We start from the raw sequence: 25,699 nt of genomic DNA on the forward strand, positions 1-25,699 counted from the left end.
GGTGCTGCGCCACAGTGGCTCGCCCTCCCTGGGCTCAAAGGCCACCCCTGCGGCGTGCAAGGCTGCCTGCCGTCACTAGCCCAGGACCCAGCTGGGCTTACGGGTAAGGCAAGTGGGATTAGAGAGTCGGAGTTGACTCTTTCACGCGACTGACCTCACTTGACTTCCTCCTCCCAAATTATCCTTTCAACCCGCGCACGCAAGTGTACCAGTCAAGCAGATTCGATTTGCTCTTTTCCTCGATCTTTCAACCCGGCCTATTTGGCCTCCCCGGTCACTCTTTCTCCTCAAAGACAGGCCACCATCCGATCCCTCGCCCCTCCCTCCACCTCCGTTCTTCTTACTCCGGCGCTATCTGAAGCATCATACGACAACCTCCTTGGTCCTGACAACGAGGCTGCTCTCAGCACGCCTGAACACGCGGTCGACTTTCGCCAGACTCGTACAGCGCCTTATCTCTGCCTAGGTCCGTGCCACTTGGCAACCGAAGCAAGAGGCGATTTCGAAACAAAAGGGAACCCATAAACGCTGCCGACGAGACCCCTTGACGACGCGCATCGCTGGGCGAGTCCCGACCGCACCGCCGCTTGCCGCTTCGCTCGAGCTCCTACGGTTCTGCAGTCATCAGCACATTGAGACTAGTCGGTATGGCCTCAAGGGTAGCTCCGGCGCGCGCCGCGCCTTCGCAGATGCCTCCGATGCCGAATAGGGAAGACATCGGATCCACGTGAGTCTTACGCTCAGGCCTAGTCTACCTACGCTGGGCTGTGCTCGGGACTTTGACGCTGACCATATTAGATGGGGATACTTGCAGGCCGGTATCACTCGAATTATGATGGACCTGGAGCAAGGTATCGATATGCAGATGTACATGGGGGTCTACACGTGCGTTACCCTGCAAACCACAGCCTCTCTCGTGTTGCGTGCTAACCGGGCTCATAGGGCCATTCATAACTTTTGCACTTCGCAAAAAGCTGTCAGCCTGAGTGGTCCCTCCATGCATGGGGGTGCGCATCGAGGCGGTAAGTCTGCGCGATCACCTTCCCCTCTCAGTACGGAGACTTACACTGAAGCAGCCCATCTTCTTGGCGAGGAGCTATATAGAAAACTAATCCACTACCTCGATGAGCATCTCACATCGTTGCTGGAAACCAGCAAATCCCATACCGACGAGGCGCTCCTCTCCTTCTACATCAAAGAATGGTCCCGGTACACGACCGCAGCGAAATACACACACCACTTGTTTCGGTACCTCAACCGCCACTGGGTAAAGCGAGAGATCGACGAGGGGAAGAAGCATATTTACGATGTGTACACTCTGCACCTGGTGCAGTGGCGCAAGGTGCTATTCGAGCGCCTGTCGAACAAGGTCATGGACGCCGTCTTGAAGCTCGTGGAGAAACAGCGCCACGGGGAGACCATTGAGCACAGCCAGATCAAGCAGGTTGTGGACTCGTTTGTTTCACTAGGTCTCGACGAGACCGATCCCTCGAAATCAACACTCGACGTGTACCGATTCCACTTTGAGAAGCCCTTCCTCGAAGCCACTAAGGCCTTCTACCAGGCCGAGTCGAAACAGTTCGTTGCCGAAAACAGCGTGGTGGAGTACCTGAAGAAGGCTGAGGCTCGACTTGCCGAGGAGGAGGACAGGGTTGGCATGTACCTGCACCAGGACATTGCCGTCCACTTGAAGAAGACGTGCAACCAAGCTCTCATTGCCGATCATCAAGTCCTTATGAGAGACGAGTTCCAGATGCTTCTGGACAATGAGCGGGAGGACGACATGGCACGCATGTATAATCTACTTGCCCGAATCCCCGATGGCCTGGACCCTCTAAGGTCCCGGTTCGAGACGCACGTCCGCAAAGCGGGCCTCAACGCTGTGCACAAGATACAAGCAGCCGAGGGAGACAAGTTGGAACCCAAGGTCTATGTCGATGCCCTGCTGGAGGTCCACACACAATACCAAGGGCTCGTCAAGCGCGCATTCAACGACGAACCCGAATTTACTCGTTCGCTCGATAGCGCATGTAAGGAGTTTGTCAATCGCAACGAAGTCTGCAAGGCGTCATCCAACAAGTCGCCTGATCTTCTCGCCAAGTATGCCGACGTGCTGCTTCGAAAGAGCAGCACCAGCATCGAGGAGGCGGATTTGGAGGCGACGCTGACCAACATTATGACTGTCTTCAAGTACATTGAGGATAAGGACGTGTTCCAGAAGATCTACTCTCGTCTGCTGGCGCGGCGTTTGGTGCACGCCAACTCGTCTTCGGATGACGCCGAGATGAGCATGATTGGGAAGTTGAAGGAGGCGTGTGGCTTTGAGTACACAAACAAGCTTCAGCGCATGTTCCAGGATATGCAAACCAGCAAAGACCTCAATCGCGACTTCAAGGACCATCTGGACAATGGCGAGAGAACAAAGACGGTCGACTCGAACTTTTCGATCCTCGGCACCGGCTTTTGGCCTCTGCAGGCACCGACGACAGCATTCAACCCGCCATCAGAGATTGCGTCCGAAGCTGAACGTTTCAGCACCTTTTACAAGCACAAGCACGACGGTCGCAAGCTGACGTGGTTGTGGAATCTTTGCAAGGGCGAGCTGAAGGCCAGCTACTTCAAAAACAGCAAAACGGGCTACACTTTTCAAGTGTCCCTGTACCAGATGGCCATCTTGCTTCTCTTCAACGAGAAGGACGAGAACTCATACGAGGAATTCGTGAGCGCTACCCAGTTGTCCCCCGATGTTATCAACCAGACATTGGTGTACATTCTGAAGGCAAAGGTGCTCATCATGCAAGGCGGACCTGGCGAGAAGCCCGGGCCAGGCAAGGTGTTCAAACTGAACTATGACTTCAAGAACAAAAAGATCCGTGTGAACCTGAATCTGGGTGGCGGTGTCAAGGAGGCCAAGCAAGAAGAGATTGAGACCAACAAGACCATTGAGGAAGACCGCAAGTTGGTACTACAGGTAAGCCAATCTGATGCGCAAACATTGATTTCTGAGACTAACTATTCACAGTCCGCAATCGTGCGTATCATGAAGGCACGAAAGAAGATGAAGCACATGCAGCTCGTCAGCGAGTGCATCAACCAGATCAAGTCCCGCTTTGTACCACAGGTATCCGATATCAAAAAGTGCATCGAGATCCTTCTCGACAAGGAATATCTGGAGCGTCTAGAGGACGACGAGCTTGGGTACTTGGCGTGAGCGACAGACGGCAGGCTCGTTGCGAGATATCAATTATGGTATATAAGAGTGCATTCTTTTACCAAGCATCAACCAGGACGGCCTTTTCCACAGATGGTACACTCACCTGGCAGGGAGATATGTCCATACCCTGCGCAGTGCGGAAGAGGCATGGTCACGTCGAAAGGGTCGGCGACAGTCATGGCGATACACAATCAATAGCATAAGAGACCCGGGCGGATGGCGGATATGTTCACGAGAGCATGGTCCAATGGAATCGGATTTCTCTCACGGTCCAACTCGAGTGGACTATTGACCTCGTGGAGCAGCTTGCAAGCTTTCGAATGGAAAAAAGAATGCGCTTTCAAAAAAAATGTTGCCTTCTTTCGTATTATTAGTGTGCGGCCGTCATGATTCGTTTGTTAAACAAGGTGCTATACAATGCAGAATGCCCTATCCAAGGGAGCATCAGGTATTCTTGGGACCTTGATCTCCCCCCTGCGCTTCTTTCGTAGTCGCTTTCCGGCCCATGTCCAGGTCCGCTTCCTCTTGGCCCGTCCCGGGTCTTCCAGCTGACGAACTGGCGCCCGACAAGATGCTTTCGCTAAAGCTCGGCTGCTGTCTATGTCCTGCAGGATCCTCACTCTTCATGCTGGAACCCATGGGCTGGAATTCCACTGATGCCTTCTCCATGGGACTGGTCGGTGTCGAATTCGTCGGCGTGGCCGAGGCTTTGCGTCCCCAGCCAGCACCCCAGCCGCCCGTCTTTCGCTTCTCGCCCGCCCACGAAGCCCAGCTCGACATGTATGCGCTCGCACGTGCGCCGGCTGTTTGCACCGACTGCTGTGCCTTATTGAGGTCCACCGGGGGCACGACCGATGCCGATGAGGGCGCGGTCGACGCTGGGGATGATGGCTGCTGCTCGGCACCGGCGTCTTGCGCTCGCGCGGCGTCCTCGGCACGGCGTCGTTGCGACTCACGGAGGTATTCCATGTCCGAGTAGATGCGGTTGAACATGCTCGTGGCCTTCTCCCTGCCGACGGCGAAATTGCGACCCAGGACCTCGCGCCCCTGGGCGAAGCGCTCATCCAGGTGGAGATCCTTGACTTGATCCGCTATCCTGCGCTGGACGTCATCCATGGTGAGACCCCCGGCGCAGGGATGTTTGGGCTCGGAGACGGCGAACAGATTGGCGTCCGTGTACTGGTTCCACATGCGGTAGTTCTCCGTGCCGGACCAGGCTTCTACCCAGTCGAGGCCGTAGTCGACAGCCGGGTCGGCCTCTGTGGTGGAACCCGTGTCCGGGTTCTCGACAATGAACTGGTGATACTTGACTGATGAGACCAGACCTAGGATATATGCCTCGAATTGCGCGCGGATGTACTCTTCCGAGCCGAGATACTGGAGCGTCTTGGGTCGGCTGGGGTTTGCCTCGTCCCAGGTCTCACTGACTTCGTGGTAGATGCCGTCGATCCAACGGCGATCCGCAGCAGTAAGCGTAAGTGCATTGCGAAGAGAGGCGGACGTGATGTTCACAGTGTCCTCGTCGAGGTTGATGAGGATGTCACTGTAGCGATCCTTCTGCTGCAGCAGTAATGAGTTGGTGCTGCCCACAATGTAGGACTTTGTGCCAAAGTCGGCAAGGATGTCGAGTTGCTGAAGGGGCGTGTACGGGCCAAAGAGGCTGCCCTGTTCGATTGTGTCAGTAAAACGGGTCTTTCGGGGGCCCGTCAAGTGGCGCCGACGCACCTTGCCAAATATTTGCAGCGGTAGTCCCATAAACGACAACAGCGAGCTGCGATTACTACTCTGCAGGCTCGTGGGCTTCGAAAGTTGACTCTCGTAGGTGTTGAGTTCAGGGTCAGCACAATCCTGGAGATTGCGCATGAGGCCTGGTATGAGCGACACAAGCGCAAACTGGACCATGCACAACCGGTCGCATCGCGAGCCGAAGAAGAGCATCTGCGTCGTAGTCAGTGGTGGTCCCCCCTACCTCCGTGGTGAGTGCATACGTACCTTTGGCTGGAGCAGGCAACTCTTCAGCAAGACCAGCGTCTGCCACCTGAACTCGTGGATCAACTCTCGCAAACTCATGCCAATGAACTGGTCCTGCTCGGAAACGGATTCGAGGTCGCCCCTGGATTTCTCCTCGGCTAGGCTCTCCTGCAGCCCTTTGAGAATGTCGACATCGCTAAAATCACGCTGGTCGAACCAAGCGTGGGTGACTATCCCCAGCCTTTGCCGCAGCATGCCAAAGGACTTGGGATTGTCCGCAATGACCACGACAGCCTTCTGCACCGTCGAGCGGGTGACGTCGTCGGGGCGGTTGATGAGCTGGGTGGAGTCGATCTGTCGCGTACATGATATCCCGAACAAGGAGGTGGCGGGACTCTTGTCGGTCTTGGGTTTCAGGAGGGTGAAGTACGAGAAGTCCTCTTCGGATCTAATCAGCAGGGCGTTAGTGAGCGGTCTTTGTCGAGGATCGCACGTGGCGGTGCATGTGGCCAACGTACGCGTGCGCGCCGTCGCTCAAGGCCATGAATGGCAGCAAGGACCATTTGAACTCTTCAGCCGGATCGAAGCCGTCCTCCACGCCAAACCATGTCTCAACCTCGGGCCCTCGTGCATGGTGAAAGCCGACGACTGTTACCAGCGGGGTGAACCCAGCTGTTTCGGGCTTGATGGGCAATGCTGGGCCTGGCTCTGCAGGGCTAGGTGCAGTCTCGGCGCCATTGGACGTGGATTCGGTGTCTTCGCCGCTCATCGTGCCTTGGGGGTGCAGTAGTTCTATATCAGCTGGCGCTTGAGCTGTGGCTATGGACGTAAAAGGAGCCGTGTCCTCCTGAAATATTGCGCCCTCGGAGGGCTTTGTCGCCAAGTCTACGTCGATGCCAGTGTTTCCCACCAAATATTAGGCACTAAAGACACTGCTCCCTCTCGAACGAGCTCTTTCGGGAGACGCTCAGGGTATGGCAGATGTGGTTGTCGTCGTCAGCGGTGGTGGGTAGACGTGACTTCGCGAAGGGGTTGATGCAATCGAAATCGTGAGAAGCGAGCGTTCTTTCAGCTTTATGTTGAGGAATCGAAGTGGAAGGGCACTATCATGGAAGGTTTAGGAAGATCGAGGCTCGAAACGGTGACCTCGCCGTGATAATAGGAGGTTGTTGAGTCGAGCTCGAATCGCGACTACAGTACAGGTAAGTTACGGTCGAGTCAAAGAATGCCAGAAATTCCCCAAATCGTCACCTTCTGCAGTTGGCCCCACTGACAGTCTAACTGAACTAGGAAAGACCCCGCGTCAACGACTGCGACGCTGAATTGTTTGGTTTGACAATTACGCAGTCAGTATTTACTTATTTATTGGCCTGGCCTTCGCCTCTTGAGTCCAGTCTCCTTGTTTATACGTACAAGAACGAGCGATTCAATTCACATGCTTGACCTGTTATGATGAAACACATTTCAATATGATACTGGCGTCAACAACATCGCGTCACATGTTCTGTCGATAATCGTTGTCACGAGATTCAACATGGAAGGAAACCACCCATCAATCTACAATTGTTCACTAATACCAGTGACAACATTCATTCATCTTGAATCGTAACAGCATACGATCGAAAGTGCCGTCATCATCGCCATCCTCCTGCCAGCGTGTCGTGCATTGCATGAATCTTGGTCCCATGCCCCCGCCTACATTTCACCTACGGCCAGCTTCAGCCTTCAGCAAATCGTCTACATCACGTTCAATTCACATGCAACCAACGCCAATCGTCTGCGTTGTACCTATTTGGCACTGCGTGGTTTTCGAGCGAGACCCTGAAACATCAACTGCCAACATGTATGACGCACACTCAGACTCTCCCACGCTCCAAGAACTTCTTGGGAATCTCTACCGTCTTCGCCCTAATGTACTCGCACGCATTCTTGCCCAGCGTGTCATATGTTGAGCAGCCATTGTAGCCTGCTTCTTGTTAGCGACTCTCCCTTTCGCCTGCAACTACGCTTCATCAGGTCTTACCTCTGTCCAGATGGTCGTGCAGCAAGAAATGCACAGCCTTGATGCCGGGAATCTCGAACCGATCGATCGGTTTCCCCTTGTATTCCTCCGGGCCAAGGAGCTCCTTGAGCTTGTCAATCGTCAAGAAACTGCGCAGCCACTCCCACTCATCCGCGTGCCTCACAAAGAAGCCGGCATTGCAGTCGCTCGCCTTGTCACCGGATCGCCCTAGCACAATGTACCCGAGCGGTGCCCTCTCTGTCTCGCCCCAGCTGTCCAGGGCTCGAGGCTCTGTCGTCTCGTAGCTTGGCTGCTGCTTGGGATACGTCCTTGTCTGTGTAGGTGCGTCCATCTTGATGATCTTGTTCTCACCAAAGAGGCAGTGCACGCGGTGGTTCAGCTCGGTCTGTGGCAGCAACGACACCCAGTACTCATAGTACGGCTTGGGCGCAATCTGCCTGAGGTCATTGCTCAGTGACGCACCGGGGGCACTCTGCAGGAAGACTTCGAGCACCCAGCGGTTGAAGCCGTTCGGAATGTCGGGTCGCATGACCTCTGGGTCCCTGCTCTGAGCAAAGATGCGAAAGTCCACCGTGGCCACGTCCTGGTTGCGCGCGTCGATGGGCGAGGAGCCGTTCTGGTGGAACTTGAGGGTGGTGAACTTTGAGATGTTGTCGCCAATGGCATATCGGATCTGGTCCTCGGTGAATCGGCATTTCTCTTCAATGTCGAGGCCGACAAAGTAAATGTGCCACTCGGCCTGGAAACCTGCAGGTGCAGTGATGCCGACTTTGGTCGTGGGCGGCGGCGGCAACCCCTTTACCCCTGTCACGCGCACAGCGTCCTCGCCCGCTTGCTCCATGACAACGCCTGTAATGTCGGCGACCACATCGCAGTTATAGTACCAGCTGTTTTGGTCCGTCAGCAAGAGCGGCTCGCAAGGCTTCGTCGGCACTTACGGTCCCTGGATCTCGTAAAGGAGCTGTGAGGCAACAGTTCCCACATTCACAGCGCCACCAGTGTTCTTCTCCTTGACGATGACGCACTCGCCCTTTTCGTCAATCTCGGCTATGGGGAAGCCCATGTTCACGTGTTTCTTGTCCTTCATAAACTCTTTGAAACCACCGTAATATCCGCCAGTCACATAGGCTGAGCATTCGATCAAGTGGCCGGCAATCAAAGCACCGGCCAACTCGTCGAGCTGATCGGCGTTCCAGCCATGCCACCACCTAAAGAGTCAGCCATCAGGGAGAGAATGAAGAAGGGAGAAAGGCCTTACGCCGCAACACCTATCACGGGGGCAGCGTCTGCCACACGGCCACAAATGACAATGTCGGCGCCTTGCCTGAGCGCCTCGGCAATTCCAAGGCCTCCAAGATATGCCTGTGCGCATATGGGCTCCATACCCCATTCCTCAAGCTTCTTTCCGTGCATCAGACTCTCAAACTGCTCGCCTTCCTTGATCAATCGATTGACCTGCTGGGTCACATCGTCACCCTCGACCCAGGCAATTTTGAGATGCCCGTGACCCGCGTCTTGCACCATCTTCTGGCACACCTGCGCGAGCAGCTCCGTGTCAGAGGCGCCGGCGTTCACGGCGAGCTTGCACTGGTTCTTGGACAGGGCTTCTATGGCCGGCTCGAAGCACTGAACAAATGTCTCGGCATACATGGCCGTCTTCATACGCTCCTCGAGGGACAGCGATTCTTTGGCACCCGCAGGTAGCTTGGCCTGGTTCTTGGCCTTGCCGCTGCCGTGCATAGTCATGGTCTGTGACATTGTCATGTTAGCATGATACTCAACGTCTTGAGCACAGGTTCCCTACCATTTCTGCCATCCAGTCACCTATCACAGCGTCGACATCGGGGTCTTCAGCCATCGACTTGATCGCACGCGAGCGATCTGTGAAGCCGCCAGAGCAGCCCGCAATGCGGACTGGTCGTCTTGTTGATGGGGCCATGGTATCTGGAATCTGTGATGTCAAGTCCAAGTTTTTGCAGCCTTGATCAGGTGAATGCGTGGAATACAACGATACATCTCTGTCGAGTACCTAGCTATCGACCTAAATATCTATCACCTTGCGGATAACATCCTCCGCTGGGAGGTTGAGGGTATGCGGACGCTAACCGGAGACTGCGGGGTCTCGAGTCAATGATCCCCAGGTTTCGTGGAGAGCCTGACTCATACGCGGAAGTAGTATTTCCATGCAGAGTCCGCGTTACGTACCGTGTCCTGGGCTTTGGATGGGATATGTTGCTGACGCTACTGTTTCAAAGGAATCGGTCCCTTCCTGGCGCGCATGGCTCTTTGCTGGAATGAATATGACGTTCAGAGCATGGAAGCAGGAGTTGCACACGCTGCCGCAAAATATTGAGTGTTTCAACCGATCACCATCCGCAAAACGGTGAGAACAGAGCCAAAGAACTTTGAAGAGTACACAAAACGGAATGAGCTCTATAGTACGATTCCTTGTCAACACGTAAGATGTGGCACTTGGAATGCGAACATCACCTGCGAGCAGATATGCTGCTTGGATGGTTATGAGGAGTCAAGGTACAGGGTAGGCAGGTAAGCGCAGAGACAAAACAGACCCGACTGGCATGGACCTATAAGAACCGTGAACAACAAGTATCATGAGAACATGGCCGGCCAGTCTGTACGTACTAATTAGACCAGTCCAGGTCAGCGAGTTCGACTGTCAATGGCGGCTTCGACGCTGAGATGCTGCTTTTCACACTTGAATCGAAAACGCAACTCGCGGGGCAGAGCGTGTCTCATCACCCTGCCAGCTGACTCGCTTCATGTCTCAATGGTTCGGACGAATCTCGTCGCGCCCAGTCCTTGGCTCATTGCAGCAACGCTCGCTTGCATGGAATTGGACCAAAGTCGGAATGGCCATGTGGGACTGGGCGACTATGTACGTACGTGCGAACGATCATGCTCGCGGATCGGGCTCAGCATCCGCAAGAAGACGATGGGAAGACGGCGTGATCGATCATGCACTCATCAGAACCCAATCTCATCTCACGATCCCGCTGGCTACCGCTAGAGAGTCTAAGAGAGATGAGGGCAGAGCTAGAGAGCGGTAGAGCCTAACCATTGGAGTCCCCTGTCCGTACCTTGCAGCTCGTCGAGACGCTGATTGGGCATCCCTGAAGCTCATTTCGCGATCGCGACAGCATTGGTCGGAATGCAAACCATGTGGAACCGCCGCCCACGACATGCGGAACCGTGACATGGATGATGGCGTCCACCAGCCAGAGGGTGCTCCAGGGGATTTGGCGGAGGGAGACTGGAGGGTCTTATTTACCTCCTTGACCTTACCGGAGCGACAAGTCAACATCCCTGCCCGGCCAGGCTTTTTCAGCTTCCACTCCCCTTTCCCGGTCCTCTAGGCTAGGCTCTCAGTCTCTCCCTCCTGGCTCCATCTTGCTTGCTTGCTCCCCACGTTCATTTGGCTGACCTGGCCGTCCTTTTCTGTTCTTGTTCTTCTTGCCTTTGCCATCACGTTCAGTCGCTCGCTCGCTCCAGTCGCTCATCGCGTCCACAGTCGCGTGTGGAATATACTACGCCACGAGGCTGTCTGTCGAGTAGACGCCCCCATACATTGCTCATCAGCCAGCAATTCACGACAATCGTTACGAAATACCACGACGTTCATTCATTTATACTACAGACAAGTCGATCTTTGATCGACCACTAGCCAAGCTAAACCCGACGATCACTCAACCCAGCCTCAGATCTGCTTCCTAGACATATCGCTAGACGCGACATTGTCCACTCCTCGTCACGATGAAGGCATCTGTCCAGGCCGTCTTTGGCTGGACGCTTGTTCTCCTGTCGTCGCCCCTATGCGAGGCCAGCCACCATCACAACCACCGCCGTCTTCACGAGGAACACCTGGAGCGCAAGCATACACACTTGCACGAGCGCGATCTCAAACTTGCTCCTACCTCTGACATTGCCAAGAGAGGTACAACCTGCGCCTTCCCTGGCGATGCCGACCCCAACCTGGTGGCCATCACGCCAGACTCTGACAATGCGGGCTGGGCCATGAGCCCCGACCAGGCCTGTGTTGCGGACAGCTATTGCCCCTACGCTTGCAAACCTGGATATGTCATGGCGCAGTGGGAGAAGGGCTCGACCGTCAGCTATCCGTCTTCGATGAACGGTGGCCTGTACTGCGACAAGAATGGTGAGCTGGAGAAGCCATTTGACGACAAGCCATACTGCGTCAAGGGTACTGGTACCGTGAAAGCCGTCAACAAGGCTGGTGGTGATGTCTCCTTCTGCCAGACAGTCTACCCTGGCAACGAGGCCATGATTATTCCGACTCTCGTCAAGGACAGTGTTACCATTGCCGTCCCCGACACAAGCTACTGGTGTGAGACTTCAGCTCACTACTACGTCAACCCTCCCGGCACTGGCGCCGAGGGCTGTGTCTGGGGCGAATCCTCGAAAGCCATTGGCAACTGGTCTCCCTACGTGGCTGGTGCCAAAACCGACGCTACCGGCAACACCTTCCTCACGCTTAGTTGGAACCCTGAGTGGCAGAAGATCTCCGCGCTGAACAGCCAGCCAGTCGATTACAAGCTGGAAGTTGAGTGCGATGGTGACTGTGTTGGCACGCCTTGTGGCATCGACCCCTCCAAGGGCAAGGGTGACGTCCAGAGCTCCAACGCCGGCACTGGCGACGCTGGCAACAACTTCTGCGTTGTGACCGTTCCCAAGGGGAGCACTGCCAGCATCATTGTCAAGTCCTTGGACGGCTCTAGCAGCGGTGGAAGCAAGGACGACGATGACGAGGAGGAAGAAGAAGAGGAGGAGGAGGAGCCTACGACGTCTTCAGCTGCTCCCTCTACAACTTCGCAGGAACCTACAACCACGTCTGAGGAGCCCACCACTTCGTCCACCACCTCAACGACCGTGGAGTCGACCACTGTGGTTTCGACATCGACTACTTATGAGGAGACTACCACCTCTTCCTCCTCCTCCTCCTCGACGCCTACTCTCTCGTCCACCGAAACTACCTCGACGAGCACCAAGAGGAAGAAGATCACTGCCAAGCCCGGTATCTTCCAGGAGTTGCAAAACTCAACGTCCACCATGACAAGCGGCTCGCACAGCGCCACGCTCACCACTGGTTCCGACTCGGAGGCCACCGGTGACGCCGCGAATGACTCTGGCGATGAGGACGACTTCGCTATCGCCCGCAAGGGCGACCCGGCCATGGCCGGTCTGGTCGTCGCCTTTGTCGTGGCCCTGTACTTCTTCTAAGTCCATGTCACCGGGCTGCCACGACAACGCTTCTCTTCCGAAACATATATACCATCCACACCCATCCGACGATGGCTTTTCAAGCTTTACGCGGCGGCCCCCCCCCCCCCTTCTTTTTGGTCAAGCAACATTCTCATGCTGTCGTTTTTTTCTTCTTTGACAGCTGGGCGTTTGGCACGTATTTACTTCTTGTGATATACCCTTGCAGCATATATATACATTTGGTGGTGTTCTTCTGGTTACAGTACATGTGGGAGGGCGGAGTAGGAAAAGCCAAAAATCTTTCTCAGTGATATCAAGTTTGGGACACGACGCCACGGGCCATGTACACGAGGAGAGGGTATTTCTTCTCCTTCTTCTTCGGCACTTTCAGGATAGCGCAGTTTCTCGGTGGGAGGGGGAAAGGGCGTGTATACGATCGAACAAGTAATTTATAAAGAATCATGACTCCCGTCTCCTCGTGATCTCAACGGCGCCTTGCATTCTTCGTATGGGTATCGTACCATGTCCCTCGCTATATACGCATGTACACTTCATCAAGCCTTCACCCACCCAGGTACATCCTCCTGATCGTAGTACTGGTCGTACTTCCTATCTGCTATCGCTGCCCACGGGGTTGGCCACCCTGCAGCCACCGGTCCCTTGGCCTTTGCGCCTATGATGGCGAAACGTCCCTGCCCATGCGCCACGAACCCGTGCATAAGGCCCTGCTGCACCATCTCCGCCACCATCATCTCAACATCCTCCGCGGTGATCTGCGCATTGCCCCACAGGATGCCCTCGTGCGAGCGGAGCTTGCGTGGCCCACTGGGCGGCGCGACGAGCGTCGTGTTGGCATTGTTCCGGGCCGCGTGCACGGCCAGTGGGTTGACGCCCTGGGAGGGGCGATGCGTGGTCGACGAGGGCGTGTAGCCTTCGATCCGTCTCTGCAGGAACGACGCGGCGGTCTGCAAGTCGGCCAGGTCAAGCGTGGCGGCTTTGCGCGACGAGGCGTCCTCGGGCGGCTGATATGTCAGGATGAACGTCTTCCTCGCCAGACTCCGCCATAGCAGTGGCCGTAACTTGTGTGCTAGTTGGAGGAATAGGCCTCGCTCGTAGAGCCAATCCTGCTGCGTGGCGAGATGCGCCTGGAAAGCTGCGAAGTCGCCGGAGCGTATGGCTGCGCAGAGCGGGAAGAAGACAGGGGCCAGGTTCTTGGCCTCGGGTCTGCTGAGGAGGTTTTGGGAGGGGAAGCGCCCTAGGAGGAGGTTGCACGGGATGAGGTAGGTGAGAATCCTGGCGCGATGTGTGACGAATGTGGGGAGAGTCTGGAGGTATGCTGCCTCGAGGCAGTGCGCTGCTCGGAGGTAGTGTGTGTTGGCGAACCAGTAGCGGCCGAGGTAGTAGAGAAAGGTGACGCGTTGCGCGGCTGGGTAGAGGTTGAGCAGCGGTGCTTGTGAGGCCATCTGACTGAGCAGCATGGTTGCTGGTGTGATTTTGCGGCACTGGAGGCTTCTTAGTAACGTGGTGTGCGCAACAACGGCAAAAGAGAATTAACTCACCGCAAAAGAGAGCTTGAGGACCAGGTTTGCGAATGTGTAGACGGCTTGCTTTCTCCCCTTTGGCGCCGTCCACCTGTCTGTTGTACGATCTTGAAGACACGTCGTAAAGATCTTCTTGATGGTTTCGGAGGTCCTGCCAATGATGGAGCCTTGGCCATCGTCGCCTCCCCCGTCGCCGCTCGCATCTTCTGCGCGCTTTGCCTTGCGAAGCAGGTCTGGTCGCCGGCTCAGCGTCATTGTCAGCTGTGCGAGGGTCTGTGAGAGGGCCAAGCATGTCTGCATGAGTATGTCACCCCCAGAGGGGTACGAGAAGGCTGTTGCGCTGGCACTTTGAAGGCTATCAGTCGATGGGCAAGTATCGCGAGTGAGAGGGCCGACCTACTTGACAAGATTGGTGAGAAGCTCGTGCGTTCTCAGCAGATCATTCCAATCGGCATCGCGCCAGTAGATGAGATACTCCTTGATAAACGCGTACAGCCCGCCCCACGCAGTGATCTGCCCTTCTTTGGCATGGTCCGTCTCGTCGGGGATCATATGCTCGATCCATTTCTCGAGGGATCCGTGCAATGGCTTGTCCCGCTTGCCACGAAGCTCCTGGCCCATTTCATGGTAGCTAGCCGGGGCTTCTGGCACCACCTGCAGCCATTGCCTGAGTTTTTCTCCGTTGCCGCTTGCGATATCTTTGCGTATTGTGACGAGCAGTTCGTTGACCCGGGACATGATGTGTGCTGTCGCACCGTCGCGGCAGTCAAGAAATTTGGATGATGAAGAGGTTGAGAAACGTTGGCAGTATACGAGAGGTCCAGTCCCGTCGTCAATGGCCTGTTCTACAGGTTACCCTACAACGCGCCACTGCCTCGACAAGCCCGCAATGTGTGGTGAAGACTTATGCTTCATTTATACATTTTTTTGCTTTTCGCGTATGTATTTACACCATTTGAAATGCCATGGCTCTCAAACCGACTCTACACGCTGCACCACAAGTGCAGTAGCCGCACCGCCACCATTGCAGATGGCAGCGACACCGTACTCGCCAGGCTTCAGCTGGTGAAGCAAAGTCGTCAAGATGCGCGACCCTGAGCTGCCGAGGGCGTGGCCCAAGGAAATAGCACCGCCCAGAGGGTTGACCTTTGCGTTCTCCAGACCAAGGATCTTGGAGTTAGCCAGGATAACACCGGCAAAGGCCTCATTAAACTCCCAAACCGCCACCTGGTCCTTGGTGATACCAGCACGCTCGAGAGCAATGGGCACAGCCTTGGCTGGAGCCACGGGGAAGTCGATGGGCGCGATGGCGGCGTCAGCGTACCCGCAGATCTTGGCCAATACTCGCGAGCCAGAGCCGTACTTCTGCGCAATGGCCTTGCTGCCCAGGACCAGAGCGCTGGCGCCGTCGTTGAGGGTCGATGAGTTGGCAGCGGTTACGGTCCCACTGCCGTCGCGAACGAAAGCTGGCTTGAGGGTTGGTACCTTTTCGAACTTGATGTCCATGAAACCCTCGTCGGTATCAATGACTGTGTCGCCTTTGCGGCCCTTGACAGTGACAGGGGCAATCTCCTCGGCAAATGCCTTCTCCGACCAAGCCTTCTGCGCGTTCTTGTAGGACTGGATGGCGTACTCATCCTGCTGTTCTCTGGTGATGCCGTGTTCCTTCACAGTGTTCTCACAGCAGTTGCCCATGTGAAACTGGTCGTAAACATCGGTCAGGCCGTCCTTTATTAAGCCATCCTCAAGCTTGACGTTGCCAAAGGCAGGCAGGCCACTGGCACGAGGCAGGTAATAAGGCACCCGCGTCATGTTTTCCATCCCACCGGCAATCTGCGCCTCAGCGAGACCAAGCTCAATGTTCTGCGCAGCCAGCGCAACGGACTTGAGACCCGAGGCGCAGACCTTGTTGACGGTGGTGGCCTCTACGGACTGCGGTAGACCGGCGAAGATGACGGCTTGACGAGCGGGGGCCTGGCCCATGTTGCCGCTGAGAACATTGCCCATGTACACATCGGTAATGTGCTCAACGGGAACCTTGGATTTCTCCAGTGCTGACTTGATCGCCACAGCGCCCAGCTTGGAGGCCTCGACAGTGGTAAACGAGCCGTTGAACTGACCAAGTTAGTTTTGAAGCTGGAGTGGAGGCGATTTCAAGCAGCATCTGACAAACCTTGGCTGTCGGTGTGCGCGCAGCGCTGAGAATGTAGGCATCCTGGATCTCCTTGCGCAGGGCAGCACTGGTGGTGAAGGCGCGCACCGTCTTCACATGCCGAGCGAACTGCCCAGCCAGCCTCGGGGAGCGCAATTGCGTCATTGCCATCACCATTGTAATTCGTTTCGAAGTCGGTTTTGTCGACGGTTGGAACAGAACGTATCACAAAAACAGAGATAGCAGGGAAGGGGTATGGACACGGGGAAAGGAAGGAAACGGAATGGGGGACAAGAAGATCGGGTTGTTGGAGGAACCTATCCGCACCTTACATACCCAGATGCCTAGGTCGTCTCAGCTCGGTCCGCTTCGGCTTTCGGCGGGCAGTGACGGGTGGCCGAGCGTGTCGGTGGTGCAGCCCGTCCGGGGTAGCGCATCATCACCCTGTCAAGACAGATATCGGATCCGATCGATCATCACCTTTCGAGGGTGCTGATCACTGATGCCCGCAACGGACATGTGATGCTGACAAAACAGCATTGTCTCGTCCAACAAACCCCGAAAGATTGTAACTTGAATTTGTAGCTTGCATGTTATCACCAGGCCTCGAGCATGGCACGACGATGTTAGTAAGGTAAGGTACGTACCTACTTGGGCGTTCCTCCCGCGATCATCACGTGAGGGCGCGCCACACGTGGCGGGGCCGCAAGTTAGAAGACTGGACGGCAAGCCACTTGGTGTAGATGAGGAGCCCATTACCGCACTACGTACATTATCCACTCGAGTCTGTTTGATCACTCACAAACCTATCCTTCGCCTCTTCGTGTCCGAATTCCTCTCCGCCGACCGTGCTCATCAGAGAGACTTTTCGATCCTACATTTCTTGTGACGAGTCACCCCCCTCATCACCCGACAACGAAGACCCTTGCGCAACGTCCGATTACCCAACCAATACCCCAAGATGTCGACAGCTGCACGCCGCCGTTTGATGCGTGACTTCAAGGCAAGCAATCACCGATAGTGTCAAATAGGATATGGTTGAGCTGACATGTTCCAGCGCATGCAAACTGATCCTCCCGCTGGTGTCTCGGCCTCGCCTGTTTCCGACAATGTCATGACATGGTATGCTGCCATCGCATCGTAAGCTTTGTGAACAACAGCTCACGAACATTTCCAGGAACGCAGTCATCATCGGTCCTGCCGATACACCTTTCGAAGATGGAACCTTTCGACTCGTGATGCAGTTCGAGGAGCAGTACCCCAACAAACCGCCACAAGTCAAGTTCATCAGCCAGATGTTCCACCCAAACGTGTACTCATCGGGCGAACTCTGTCTCGATATCCTTCAAAACAGATGGAGTCCGACGTATGACGTTGCTGCAGTGCTCACGAGCATTCAAAGGTGAGCGAGGAGGGACATACTCTGACACAGGGTCTAACGTGCGACAGTCTCCTCAACGACCCCAATACCGGATCACCAGCCAACGTCGAGGCGTCGAACCTGTACAAAGACAATCGCAAAGAATACACGAAGCGGGTGAAGGAGACCGTGGAGAAGAGCTGGGAAGACTGAGGGCTCACTTTCATCAAGCGGAAGCACCAGCGACATAGCGTGAGCCTTGGGCACCGCTCTGTCTCCAATATCGGAGCTGTGGAGTTTGCAGGCGTTTACTGGCGCATTTTGAGCTTTTATACCAAGGAACCGGTCGCATAGGGCAAGGATATTGGTCGTTCGGGTAGTGTTGAGGTCCATAGCTCGAGGGTGTTCACGATGGCAGCGTTGTATTTGTTCATGTCAGTGGCTTGTCTTTAGATTACTTTTGGCGCCTTTAGTGGTGTTCTTTGATTACAAATGTCAACAAATCTAGAACGATGTTTGTACAGCACGCTGGTCCCCAAGTGATGGCAGTACCTAGACGCAACGAGTCCGTACGTTTGGAACGTTTGTCTTGGCACCCATGAACCCCCAATTGTGGCGGTGCGAGTGAGCCACACAGGAGGTTGTTAGCGCAGCGTCGGCGACTCGGCAGACTGGACGCCAGCGCCCGCCTGTAGCAATCTATGCCGTGTGGCTTGGACGGCAACGGGCAGCCCATCCTGTCATCTTGCTGCACGCGAACCCTCCGAAGTCCCTCCCACCTTCATGGTAGCGCGTCAACAACCCGCTACTACGTACCTCCTCCCGTCGCGGTTGCCAAGCGTAAAGAGCGGTCTCTCCCCTTACTTCGACGCTGCGGGTACGGCCAGGATTATTAGACCTTCTGCCACGTTTCCCCAGTCCCTACGACTAGGTCAAGTATCGCAGCTTGTTATCGTCCACCGACAACCTAATTCGGGCACTGCCCTGGATTACCTCGACGCCGGCCTCGGGCACCCGCAGCCTGTCCCCACCCCCTGAACGATAGACCTCGAGGTCAGCAGTCTGCCTGCGCACGGATGAAAGCGAGCGAGCTCTGGACAAGGGAACATTCACCATGTCTGCTGCCAACAGCATCAAGGTCGTGGCACGGTTCCGGCCGCAGAACCGCATAGAGCTGGAGTCGGGAGGTAAACCAATCGTTACGTTCGACTCGGAGGAAACATGTACTCTCGATGTATGTCCTGAAGAACCGGGGACGCTCTCGACCAATGGCTGACAGACGCACAGTCGCGCGAAGCGCAAGGTAGCTTCACCTTTGACAGGGTCTTTGACATGGGATGCAAGCAACAGGACATTTTCGACTTCTCCATTCGCCCAACAGTCGACGACATTATCAACGGTTACAATGGCACCGTATTTGCCTACGGCCAAACGGGTGCCGGTAAATCATATAGTACGTCTTGGGAGCTCGCACGTAATGGCAATCGCTGACTGTTCCCGCAGCCATGATGGGCTCGAATATCGACGACGAGGAGGGCAGGGGAGTTATCCCACGTATTGTCGAGCAGATCTTCGCCAGCATCATGTCGAGCCCTGAAACCATCGAGTACACTGTTCGAGTTAGCTACATGGAGATCTACATGGAGAAGATTCGCGATCTTCTCGCGCCACAGAACGATAATCTCCCTGTCCACGAGGAGAAGAACCGTGGTGTCTACGTCAAGGGGCTTTTGGAGATATATGTGTCAAGCGTTCAGGAAGTGTACGAAGTCATGCGACGAGGAGGCAATGCTCGCGCTGTGGCGGCCACCAACATGAACCAGGAGTCCTCTCGCTCACACTCGATTTTCGTCATCACCGTCACTCAGAAGAATGTTGAAACCGGCTCGGCGAAGAGTGGTCAGCTCTTCTTGGTCGACCTGGCTGGTAGCGAGAAGGTCGGCAAAACGGGCGCCAGTGGTCAGACTCTGGAAGAGGCGAAAAAGATCAATAAGAGTTTGAGTGCTCTTGGTATGGTCATCAACGCCTTGACCGATGGCAAATCCTCTCACATCCCGTACCGAGATTCCAAGCTCACTCGTATCCTGCAAGAGTCCCTGGGTGGTAACAGTCGAACGACTCTGATCGTCAACTGCTCGCCCAGCAGCTATAACGATGCCGAGACCATTGGTACTTTGCGTTTCGGTACCAGAGCAAAGTCGATCAAGAACAAGGCCAAGGTCAACGCCGAGCTCAGCCCTGCCGAGCTCAAGACGCTCCTCAAGAAGGCACAGGGCCAAGTCACCAACTTCGAGAACTACATTGCGAACTTGGAGGGCGAAATCAACCTGTGGCGTGCTGGTGAACAGGTTCCCAAAGAGAGCTGGGCTCAGCCTGGCGCTGCCGGCGCTGTAGTCAAGGCCGAGGCGAGGCAACCTAGGCCCTCGACACCCTCAAGGTTTGCTCCCGACAGCCGCGCCGAGACCCCGATCCCCTCTGAGCGCTCGGGTACACCAAGTATACCACTGGAAAGGGACGAACGCGAGGAGTTCTTGAGGCGGGAGAACGAGCTGCAGGATCAGCTTGCCGAGAAGGAGTCGCTGGCTACGACTGCCGAGAAGCAGCTGCGCGAGATGAAGGAGGAGCTAGGCTACATCAAGGAGCACGACAGCAAGGTCGGAAAGGAGAACGAGAAGCTGACGGGCGAGGTCAACGAGTTCAAGATGCAGCTCGAGCGGCTCAACTTTGAGGGCAAGGAGGCGCAGATCACCATGGATGCGCTGAAGGAAGCCAACGCGGAGCTGACGGCAGAGCTTGACGAGGTCAAGCAGCAGCTTCTGGATGTCAAGATGAGCGCCAAGGAGAGTGGTGCCGCCATGGACGAGAAGGAGAAGAAGAAGGCTGAAAAGATGGCCAAGATGATGGCTGGATTCGAACTCGGCGGCGATGTCTTCAGCGACAATGAGCGGTCCATCGGCGAGGCCATCGCCAAGCTCGACACACTGTACGAGCAAAGCTCCGTTGGCGACAACATTGCCCCCGACGAGTTCAAGGCACTGAGGGCCAAGATGGTCGAGACGCAAGGCATTGTGCGGCAGGCTGAGCTGTCCATGTACAGCGCTGGATCCAACGACATGGACGCCCGCCGCAGGCAAGAGCTCGAGTCGAGACTGGAGGCTCTCCAGCAAGAGTACGAGGACTGCCTCACGCGCAACCTGGGCGAGAGTGACGTCGAGGAGGTCAAGGCGCGCCTGGAGCACGTGTACCACAATCGCCAGACGACCCAGGGACAATTGGTCGACGAGCTCAAGGCCGACATTACCCAGAAAGCAGCCGAAAACACGCGCATGAAGACCCTTATCGAAGATCTTCAGCAACGCGCCAAGTCTGGCGGGAGCTCGGGAGCGACCAACGGCAAGACGGTGCAGCAACAGATTGCCGAGTTTGATGTCATGAAGAAGAGTCTCATGCGAGATCTGCAGAACCGCTGCGAGCGTGTGGTCGAGCTCGAGATCTCCCTGGACGAAACGCGGGAGCAGTACAACAACGTGCTGCGCTCCTCGAACAACAGGGCACAGCAGAAGAAGATGGCGTTCCTGGAGCGCAACCTCGAGCAACTCACCCAGGTACAACGACAGCTGGTCGAGCAGAACTCGGCGCTCAAGAAGGAGGTGGCCATTGCTGAGCGCAAGTTGATTGCTCGCAATGAGCGCATCCAGAGCCTGGAGAGCTTGCTGCAAGACAGCCAGGAAAAGATGGCAGCTGCCAACCACAAGTATGTCCCACGTGTTGCTCTTGCTCGTTTTCTTATATGCTAACATCGTGATAGGTTCGAGGTGCAACTTGCCTCCGTCAAGGAACGTCTGGAGAGTGCCAAGGCTGGCAGCACGCGTGGTCTGAACCAGGCGGGCGGCGGCTTCAGCTTCGCAGGTGCAGGCAGCCGCATCGCGAAGCCCCTGCGCGGTGGAGGCGGCGACGCGCCCGCTGTGAACCCGACCATACAGACGATTCAGAACGAGAGTGGCAATGGCAATGGCAACGGCGGAAACAAGCGATCAAGCTGGTTCTTTAACAAGGGTTAGACGGACGGTATATACACGGATCGACGGCGAGCAGGCGTCTGCGTGCATGCATGCGTGCGTGCGAGCGAGAGGAGGACACCGATACCCAGAGGATGCCGGCAACGGCATCATTTCCGTTGCTTTCCGTTGTTAGGCCGCCCTTTGCGTTTGCAGAACCAAGCTCTGATGGAACGGCGAGGATGGCCGGGGCAGAAAGACCTTTTTCTCCATATGCGTAGAGGATGGGACGGGCAGTCATTTTGTTGGATTCGATTATTGGGTGGGCCATATCTTGTGTTCGGGGGTATAGCAGCAAGCGGCAGACTATTTCCTTGTCATGATTACAGACGAGTCATAAGAACTGAACGATTAGATTAAGTTTAAAGTATCCGACCGCTTCATCGAGGTGACTAATGCTGAAGTTTACCCATGATGTACTGAAATCGTGAGTTGAGGCAAACATCGCTGCCCCACCATCACGAGTGAGCGACCTCAGCTTGACATAATAACCACCGTCTCTGTTTCATCAAAGAATCGACAACTCACCAATATTGACAGAATATCCTCAACTTTGCAATAACCTGCACGCTTCATTCCAAGATACGATTCCGCTATCGGAATCGCAGTCGATCATCGATGCCGTCCTCAATACCAAACCTCCTCACCCTGCGCGGCAGAGGGGGCTCACGCGCCTCAAGGGGTAGAGGCAGAGCCCACCCTGATGCGCATGACACGACAATCCAAGGCACCGACACCGATGCTGCCGTCTCCCGCCTCAGTGCTGTGCACTGCGGCTACCTCACAGATCCATACGCCCAGTTCTTCGTCAGCGCAGATGGGGGACCGCCGACAAGACGACTCCCCATCATCAACCGCGGCACATACACACGAACCACGGCATTGGATCGGCTTGTGGATGCATTTCTCGATGGCCGGGGACAGAGGCAAATCGTGAGTCTAGGCGCTGGGACAGACACGAGGGTCTTCAGGCGGTTCGCAAGGGGCGAGACCGAAGGTCTAGTGTACCACGAAATCGACTTTGAGGTCATCTCGCAGAAGAAGATGCGGATCGTCCGAGGGAACCCAATGTTGTCAAGGATCATGGGTGAGATCACCGTCAGTGAAGATGCGACCTATTGGAGTAGTGATCTTGGCACACGGGGGGAGTATCACTGCCATGGCCTCGATCTTCGGAAACTGGTCGATGCCGGCGAGAGCCAAGCTCTCATACCAGGTCTACGGACCGACATACCCACCCTTGTGGTCTCCGAATGCTGCCTGTGCTACTTGGCGACTGAGCAGGCAGCGGCTGTGCTTGCGTACTTCCACAACCGCATACAGTCACTTGGCACAGTCATCTACGAACCCGTGCTATCGCATGATGCTTTTGGGAAAGTCATGACTTCGAATCTTGCTGCGAGGGGCATCAGTATGCCGACGCTGGATTCGTACCCTACACCGACAGATCAGGAGAAGAGGCTATCGGAGGCCGGGTTTCATGGATCAGTGAAAGCCATGACTGTTGGGGATATATGGAGGAGGTGGGTGAGCGAAGACGAGAAGACCAGACTTGATTCGCTAGAGGGGCTGGACGAGGTCGAGGAGTGGGAGTTGCTTGCTGGGCATTATGTCGTCGCGTGGGGCTCGAAAGGCCTTGATGTACAGGGTTGGAACGAACTGCCAAACTAGCTTATTACTAGCGAGATATAGAATACTTACTTCGGACCATGTTGTGATCGACCACCCTAGACAAGCGTTGGCGTTGATGAAGAAGGGTGTCACGTGCCGCGTCGCATTGGCGTCTAGCGACCGTGACCAGCCGGCCAGCCGAATCGTGGTGCCATTCACACATGCGCTACAACCATCAATTACTATGGATTATTTTGTCGCAATTCATTTATACTACTTGAGCCCTCTTATTACCATCGCTTTCTTGTCCAAACATCCAGTCAGCATTCGTATATCATCCTTGGCGTTCTAATACTGGAGACGAGTCGGCGACGATCTTGCGCGTACGCAGCTTGCCGCATCCATTACACGCTCCAGACCATCGCCTGCATTGATACTTCCCGTCCAAGAGAATTTGAGGGGCCATTGGGGTCCCTTTGAGTTGGCAAGATGGCGGACAAGCAGTATAAGTACCGCAGTGAGATCAGTCAGGTATGTCAATTGGCCTGGCCCTTTCCTATGTCTACGCACCCCCATCCCATCATCATCATCGCCAAAGAATCTGTGGTGGGCGAACAGAACGCCAGCCGTGTTCGATAGGACCTACAGCGGGTATAGCGCTCGACAAGTTTTGCGCGCGGCTCATCGCATGATCGGCCGTTGGCTGGCTGTGACTGTCAAGCATTGTCGAAACGGAGACCCGCAGTCTGGTTCTGGGCGAGGCTTCAGGCGCTCACCATGAGCTCGCTTGCACCTCAGGTCGAGGCGGTTTACTACTGTTGCGCTGAAATCGTGGGCGCTCACTACTCTTCCCTCATTCACATCTTGAATGACATCTGCCGCCATCATGACCAGCCTGTTTTCATACAACCCCAATACTAGATCACACAAGGAAGCCATGATTAGGCTGTTCGGACACAGGCTGATTGAATCCTTCTTCTTACAGATGATGTACGTCAGCGGCGAAACTGCTGAACCTCCTGCGGAAACGACGAGTATCATGGAAGACATTGTGCGCCAGCAGGTGATAGAAATGGTAAGCCCCCATGCTGCGAGGAGCTCGCCTGCAACATCCAAGGCTAACAATACCGTAAGCTGCGCAATTGCACAGAGCTAGCCTCCCGTCGAGGGTCCAAGTCCATCAGTATCAACGATCTCATCTTTCAGATTCGCCACGACCAGGCCAAGGTCTCGCGGCTACGGACATTTCTTAGCTGGAAAGACGTGCGGAAGAACGTGAAGGACTCGGATGACAAGGGAGCCGACGCTGATCTCGCAGCCGGTGACGATCCCACAGGCGGCGTGGTGGGCGGAGGACCAGCCGACGAGGCCGCCAAGAAGAACAAAAAGTCCAAGATTGGTCTCCCCTGGGAGCATGCGTCCCTGTACCCGGTGGAAGTGCCCGAGCGCGACGACGAGGAGGACGAGGACGAAGACGAGATGAACTTTATCACCCTGCAGCGGTTGCGGCGTGCCGACGAGCGCACAAAGGTCATGACTAAGGAAGAGTATGTGACGTGGTCGGAGTATCGCCAGGCATCCTTCACATACCGCAAAGGCAAACGCTTCCGCGAGTGGGCCGGATTCGGCATTGTGACGGACAGCAAGCCCTCGGACGACATTGTCGATATTCTCGGCTTCTTGACGTTCGAGATGGTGCAGGTCCTGACGGAGATTGCGCTCAAGGTCAAGGAGCAGGAAGACTTGGCGCGGGCGCAGAGCGGCGGGGGCGACGACGACAAGGCGGCCGGGTCGAAGAAGAGGAAGCTTCACCAGGGCCTCTTTGATCCGCCTAGCGAGGGCAAGAGGCCGATTGAGCCCAGGCATGTGCAGGAGGCCTTTCGACGATTCCAGCAACGGCCCAAGAAGTCAAAGGCGATGCTGAACGGGACGAGGATGGTGCAGCATACGCCACTTAACATTATCTGACCCCGTCGAAATTTTGGCATGTACTTGGGAGGTTATTCGGGATTGGTGCTGGGGCGTTTACGGGATCAGCGTGTTGGAAGGGCTTGGTTTAATTCGGATTGCGCGAGAGTCGATGGTCGACCTTGTCTAGATGGGCGAGCATGCTGGAGATCCTTGAGTAAGGACAATGGAATACAGAAGCTTACTTGACTGACTGCCTCACGTCTCCGAGGGTGTGAAGCAGAAACGACTAACACTCGAGCAGATCTGTTAGTCAACACTCTGAGCATATTTACTGACTTGCAGAGAAAAGCAGCTACTAAGCGTTAGGCATCCGATGAGCTCAAATAGTGAGACCACTTTGCCCTGGTTTTCTGGCATGGTGATTGAGAGTGAGAGATGCGGAAGTACCGCGCGTCCGTTTATGCAGCCACAGGATGAGGCGGGGCCGGAAGACCCTGGATAAACAAGCACCCTACATGCACCGTAAATACGGATACTTTGCTCAGCTTTCTTTGCTGAGCTTCGCTGTGTTGGGCTGACAGGCGCACTCATGTCTTGGCGTCTCAACATCAGCTCGACCT

At 55.5% G+C, this 25,699-nt stretch overlaps 10 protein-coding genes across 10 annotated transcripts; 6 read left to right on the forward strand and 4 right to left on the reverse strand.

The window, feature by feature from the left end:
• The first annotated feature begins 400 nt into the window (after positions 1–400).
• Positions 401–3,435, forward strand: F5Z01DRAFT_167091 (Cullin). The gene is made up of 4 exons (XM_046257856.1): positions 401–727; positions 799–1,022; positions 1,077–2,971; positions 3,023–3,435. Exons 1-4 carry the CDS (start codon positions 648–650, stop codon positions 3,209–3,211), a joined length of 2,388 nt encoding a protein of 795 aa, XP_046117325.1. The 5' UTR covers positions 401–647; the 3' UTR covers positions 3,212–3,435.
• Positions 3,435–5,954, reverse strand: F5Z01DRAFT_688938 (LAlv9 family protein; the record flags this gene model as incomplete). The annotated part of the gene is made up of 4 exons (XM_046266061.1): positions 3,435–4,879; positions 4,940–5,152; positions 5,207–5,633; positions 5,704–5,954. The coding sequence occupies 4 exons, from the start codon at positions 5,952–5,954 to the stop codon at positions 3,659–3,661; spliced, it is 2,112 nt and encodes a 703-aa protein (XP_046117326.1). The 3' UTR covers positions 3,435–3,658.
• An 817-nt stretch (positions 5,955–6,771) lies between these two features.
• Positions 6,772–9,147, reverse strand: F5Z01DRAFT_743923 (uncharacterized protein; the record flags this gene model as incomplete). Its single annotated transcript, XM_046266907.1, has 5 exons — positions 6,772–7,151; positions 7,209–8,095; positions 8,147–8,416; positions 8,467–8,957; positions 9,013–9,147. The coding sequence occupies 5 exons, from the start codon at positions 9,145–9,147 to the stop codon at positions 7,042–7,044; spliced, it is 1,893 nt and encodes a 630-aa protein (XP_046117327.1). The 3' UTR covers positions 6,772–7,041.
• Positions 9,148–10,608: 1,461 nt separating this feature from the next.
• On the forward strand, positions 10,609–12,732 carry F5Z01DRAFT_167443 (uncharacterized protein). Its single transcript, XM_046257857.1, has one exon. It carries the CDS (start codon positions 10,980–10,982, stop codon positions 12,462–12,464), a length of 1,485 nt encoding a protein of 494 aa, XP_046117328.1. The 5' UTR covers positions 10,609–10,979; the 3' UTR covers positions 12,465–12,732.
• Positions 12,733–14,842, reverse strand: F5Z01DRAFT_166973 (uncharacterized protein). The gene is made up of 3 exons (XM_046257855.1): positions 14,388–14,842; positions 14,006–14,333; positions 12,733–13,948 (listed from the first exon to the last, which is right to left on the reverse strand). Exons 1-3 carry the CDS (start codon positions 14,723–14,725, stop codon positions 13,001–13,003), a joined length of 1,614 nt encoding a protein of 537 aa, XP_046117329.1. The 5' UTR covers positions 14,726–14,842; the 3' UTR covers positions 12,733–13,000.
• F5Z01DRAFT_166703 (acetyl-CoA acetyltransferase) lies at positions 14,469–16,451 on the reverse strand. Its single transcript, XM_046257854.1, has 2 exons — positions 16,161–16,451; positions 14,469–16,102 (listed from the first exon to the last, which is right to left on the reverse strand). The coding sequence occupies exons 1-2, from the start codon at positions 16,314–16,316 to the stop codon at positions 14,960–14,962; spliced, it is 1,299 nt and encodes a 432-aa protein (XP_046117330.1). The 5' UTR covers positions 16,317–16,451; the 3' UTR covers positions 14,469–14,959.
• A 273-nt stretch (positions 16,452–16,724) lies between these two features.
• F5Z01DRAFT_658739 (ubiquitin-conjugating enzyme E2) lies at positions 16,725–18,025 on the forward strand. Its single transcript, XM_046263716.1, has 4 exons — positions 16,725–17,142; positions 17,197–17,261; positions 17,317–17,541; positions 17,589–18,025. Exons 1-4 carry the CDS (start codon positions 17,101–17,103, stop codon positions 17,710–17,712), a joined length of 456 nt encoding a protein of 151 aa, XP_046117331.1. The 5' UTR covers positions 16,725–17,100; the 3' UTR covers positions 17,713–18,025.
• A 588-nt stretch (positions 18,026–18,613) lies between these two features.
• F5Z01DRAFT_624156 (kinesin) lies at positions 18,614–21,560 on the forward strand (the record flags this gene model as incomplete). Its single annotated transcript, XM_046261360.1, has 4 exons — positions 18,614–18,733; positions 18,787–18,952; positions 19,003–21,266; positions 21,315–21,560. The coding sequence occupies 4 exons, from the start codon at positions 18,614–18,616 to the stop codon at positions 21,558–21,560; spliced, it is 2,796 nt and encodes a 931-aa protein (XP_046117332.1).
• A 615-nt stretch (positions 21,561–22,175) lies between these two features.
• On the forward strand, positions 22,176–23,228 carry F5Z01DRAFT_624158 (leucine carboxyl methyltransferase 1; the record flags this gene model as incomplete). The annotated part of the gene is made up of 1 exon (XM_046261361.1): positions 22,176–23,228. One exon carries the CDS (start codon positions 22,176–22,178, stop codon positions 23,226–23,228), a length of 1,053 nt encoding a protein of 350 aa, XP_046117333.1.
• A 101-nt stretch (positions 23,229–23,329) lies between these two features.
• On the forward strand, positions 23,330–25,533 carry F5Z01DRAFT_166551 (transcription initiation factor IID, 18kD subunit-domain-containing protein). The gene is made up of 3 exons (XM_046257853.1): positions 23,330–23,699; positions 24,154–24,243; positions 24,303–25,533. Exons 1-3 carry the CDS (start codon positions 23,658–23,660, stop codon positions 25,134–25,136), a joined length of 966 nt encoding a protein of 321 aa, XP_046117334.1. The 5' UTR covers positions 23,330–23,657; the 3' UTR covers positions 25,137–25,533.
• The last annotated feature ends 166 nt before the right edge of the window (positions 25,534–25,699 follow it).

Source organism: Emericellopsis atlantica (genome assembly GCF_019669845.1).
Source record: "Emericellopsis atlantica unplaced genomic scaffold F5Z01scaffold_17, whole genome shotgun sequence".
NCBI classification, from domain to species: domain Eukaryota; kingdom Fungi; phylum Ascomycota; class Sordariomycetes; order Hypocreales; family Bionectriaceae; genus Emericellopsis; species Emericellopsis atlantica.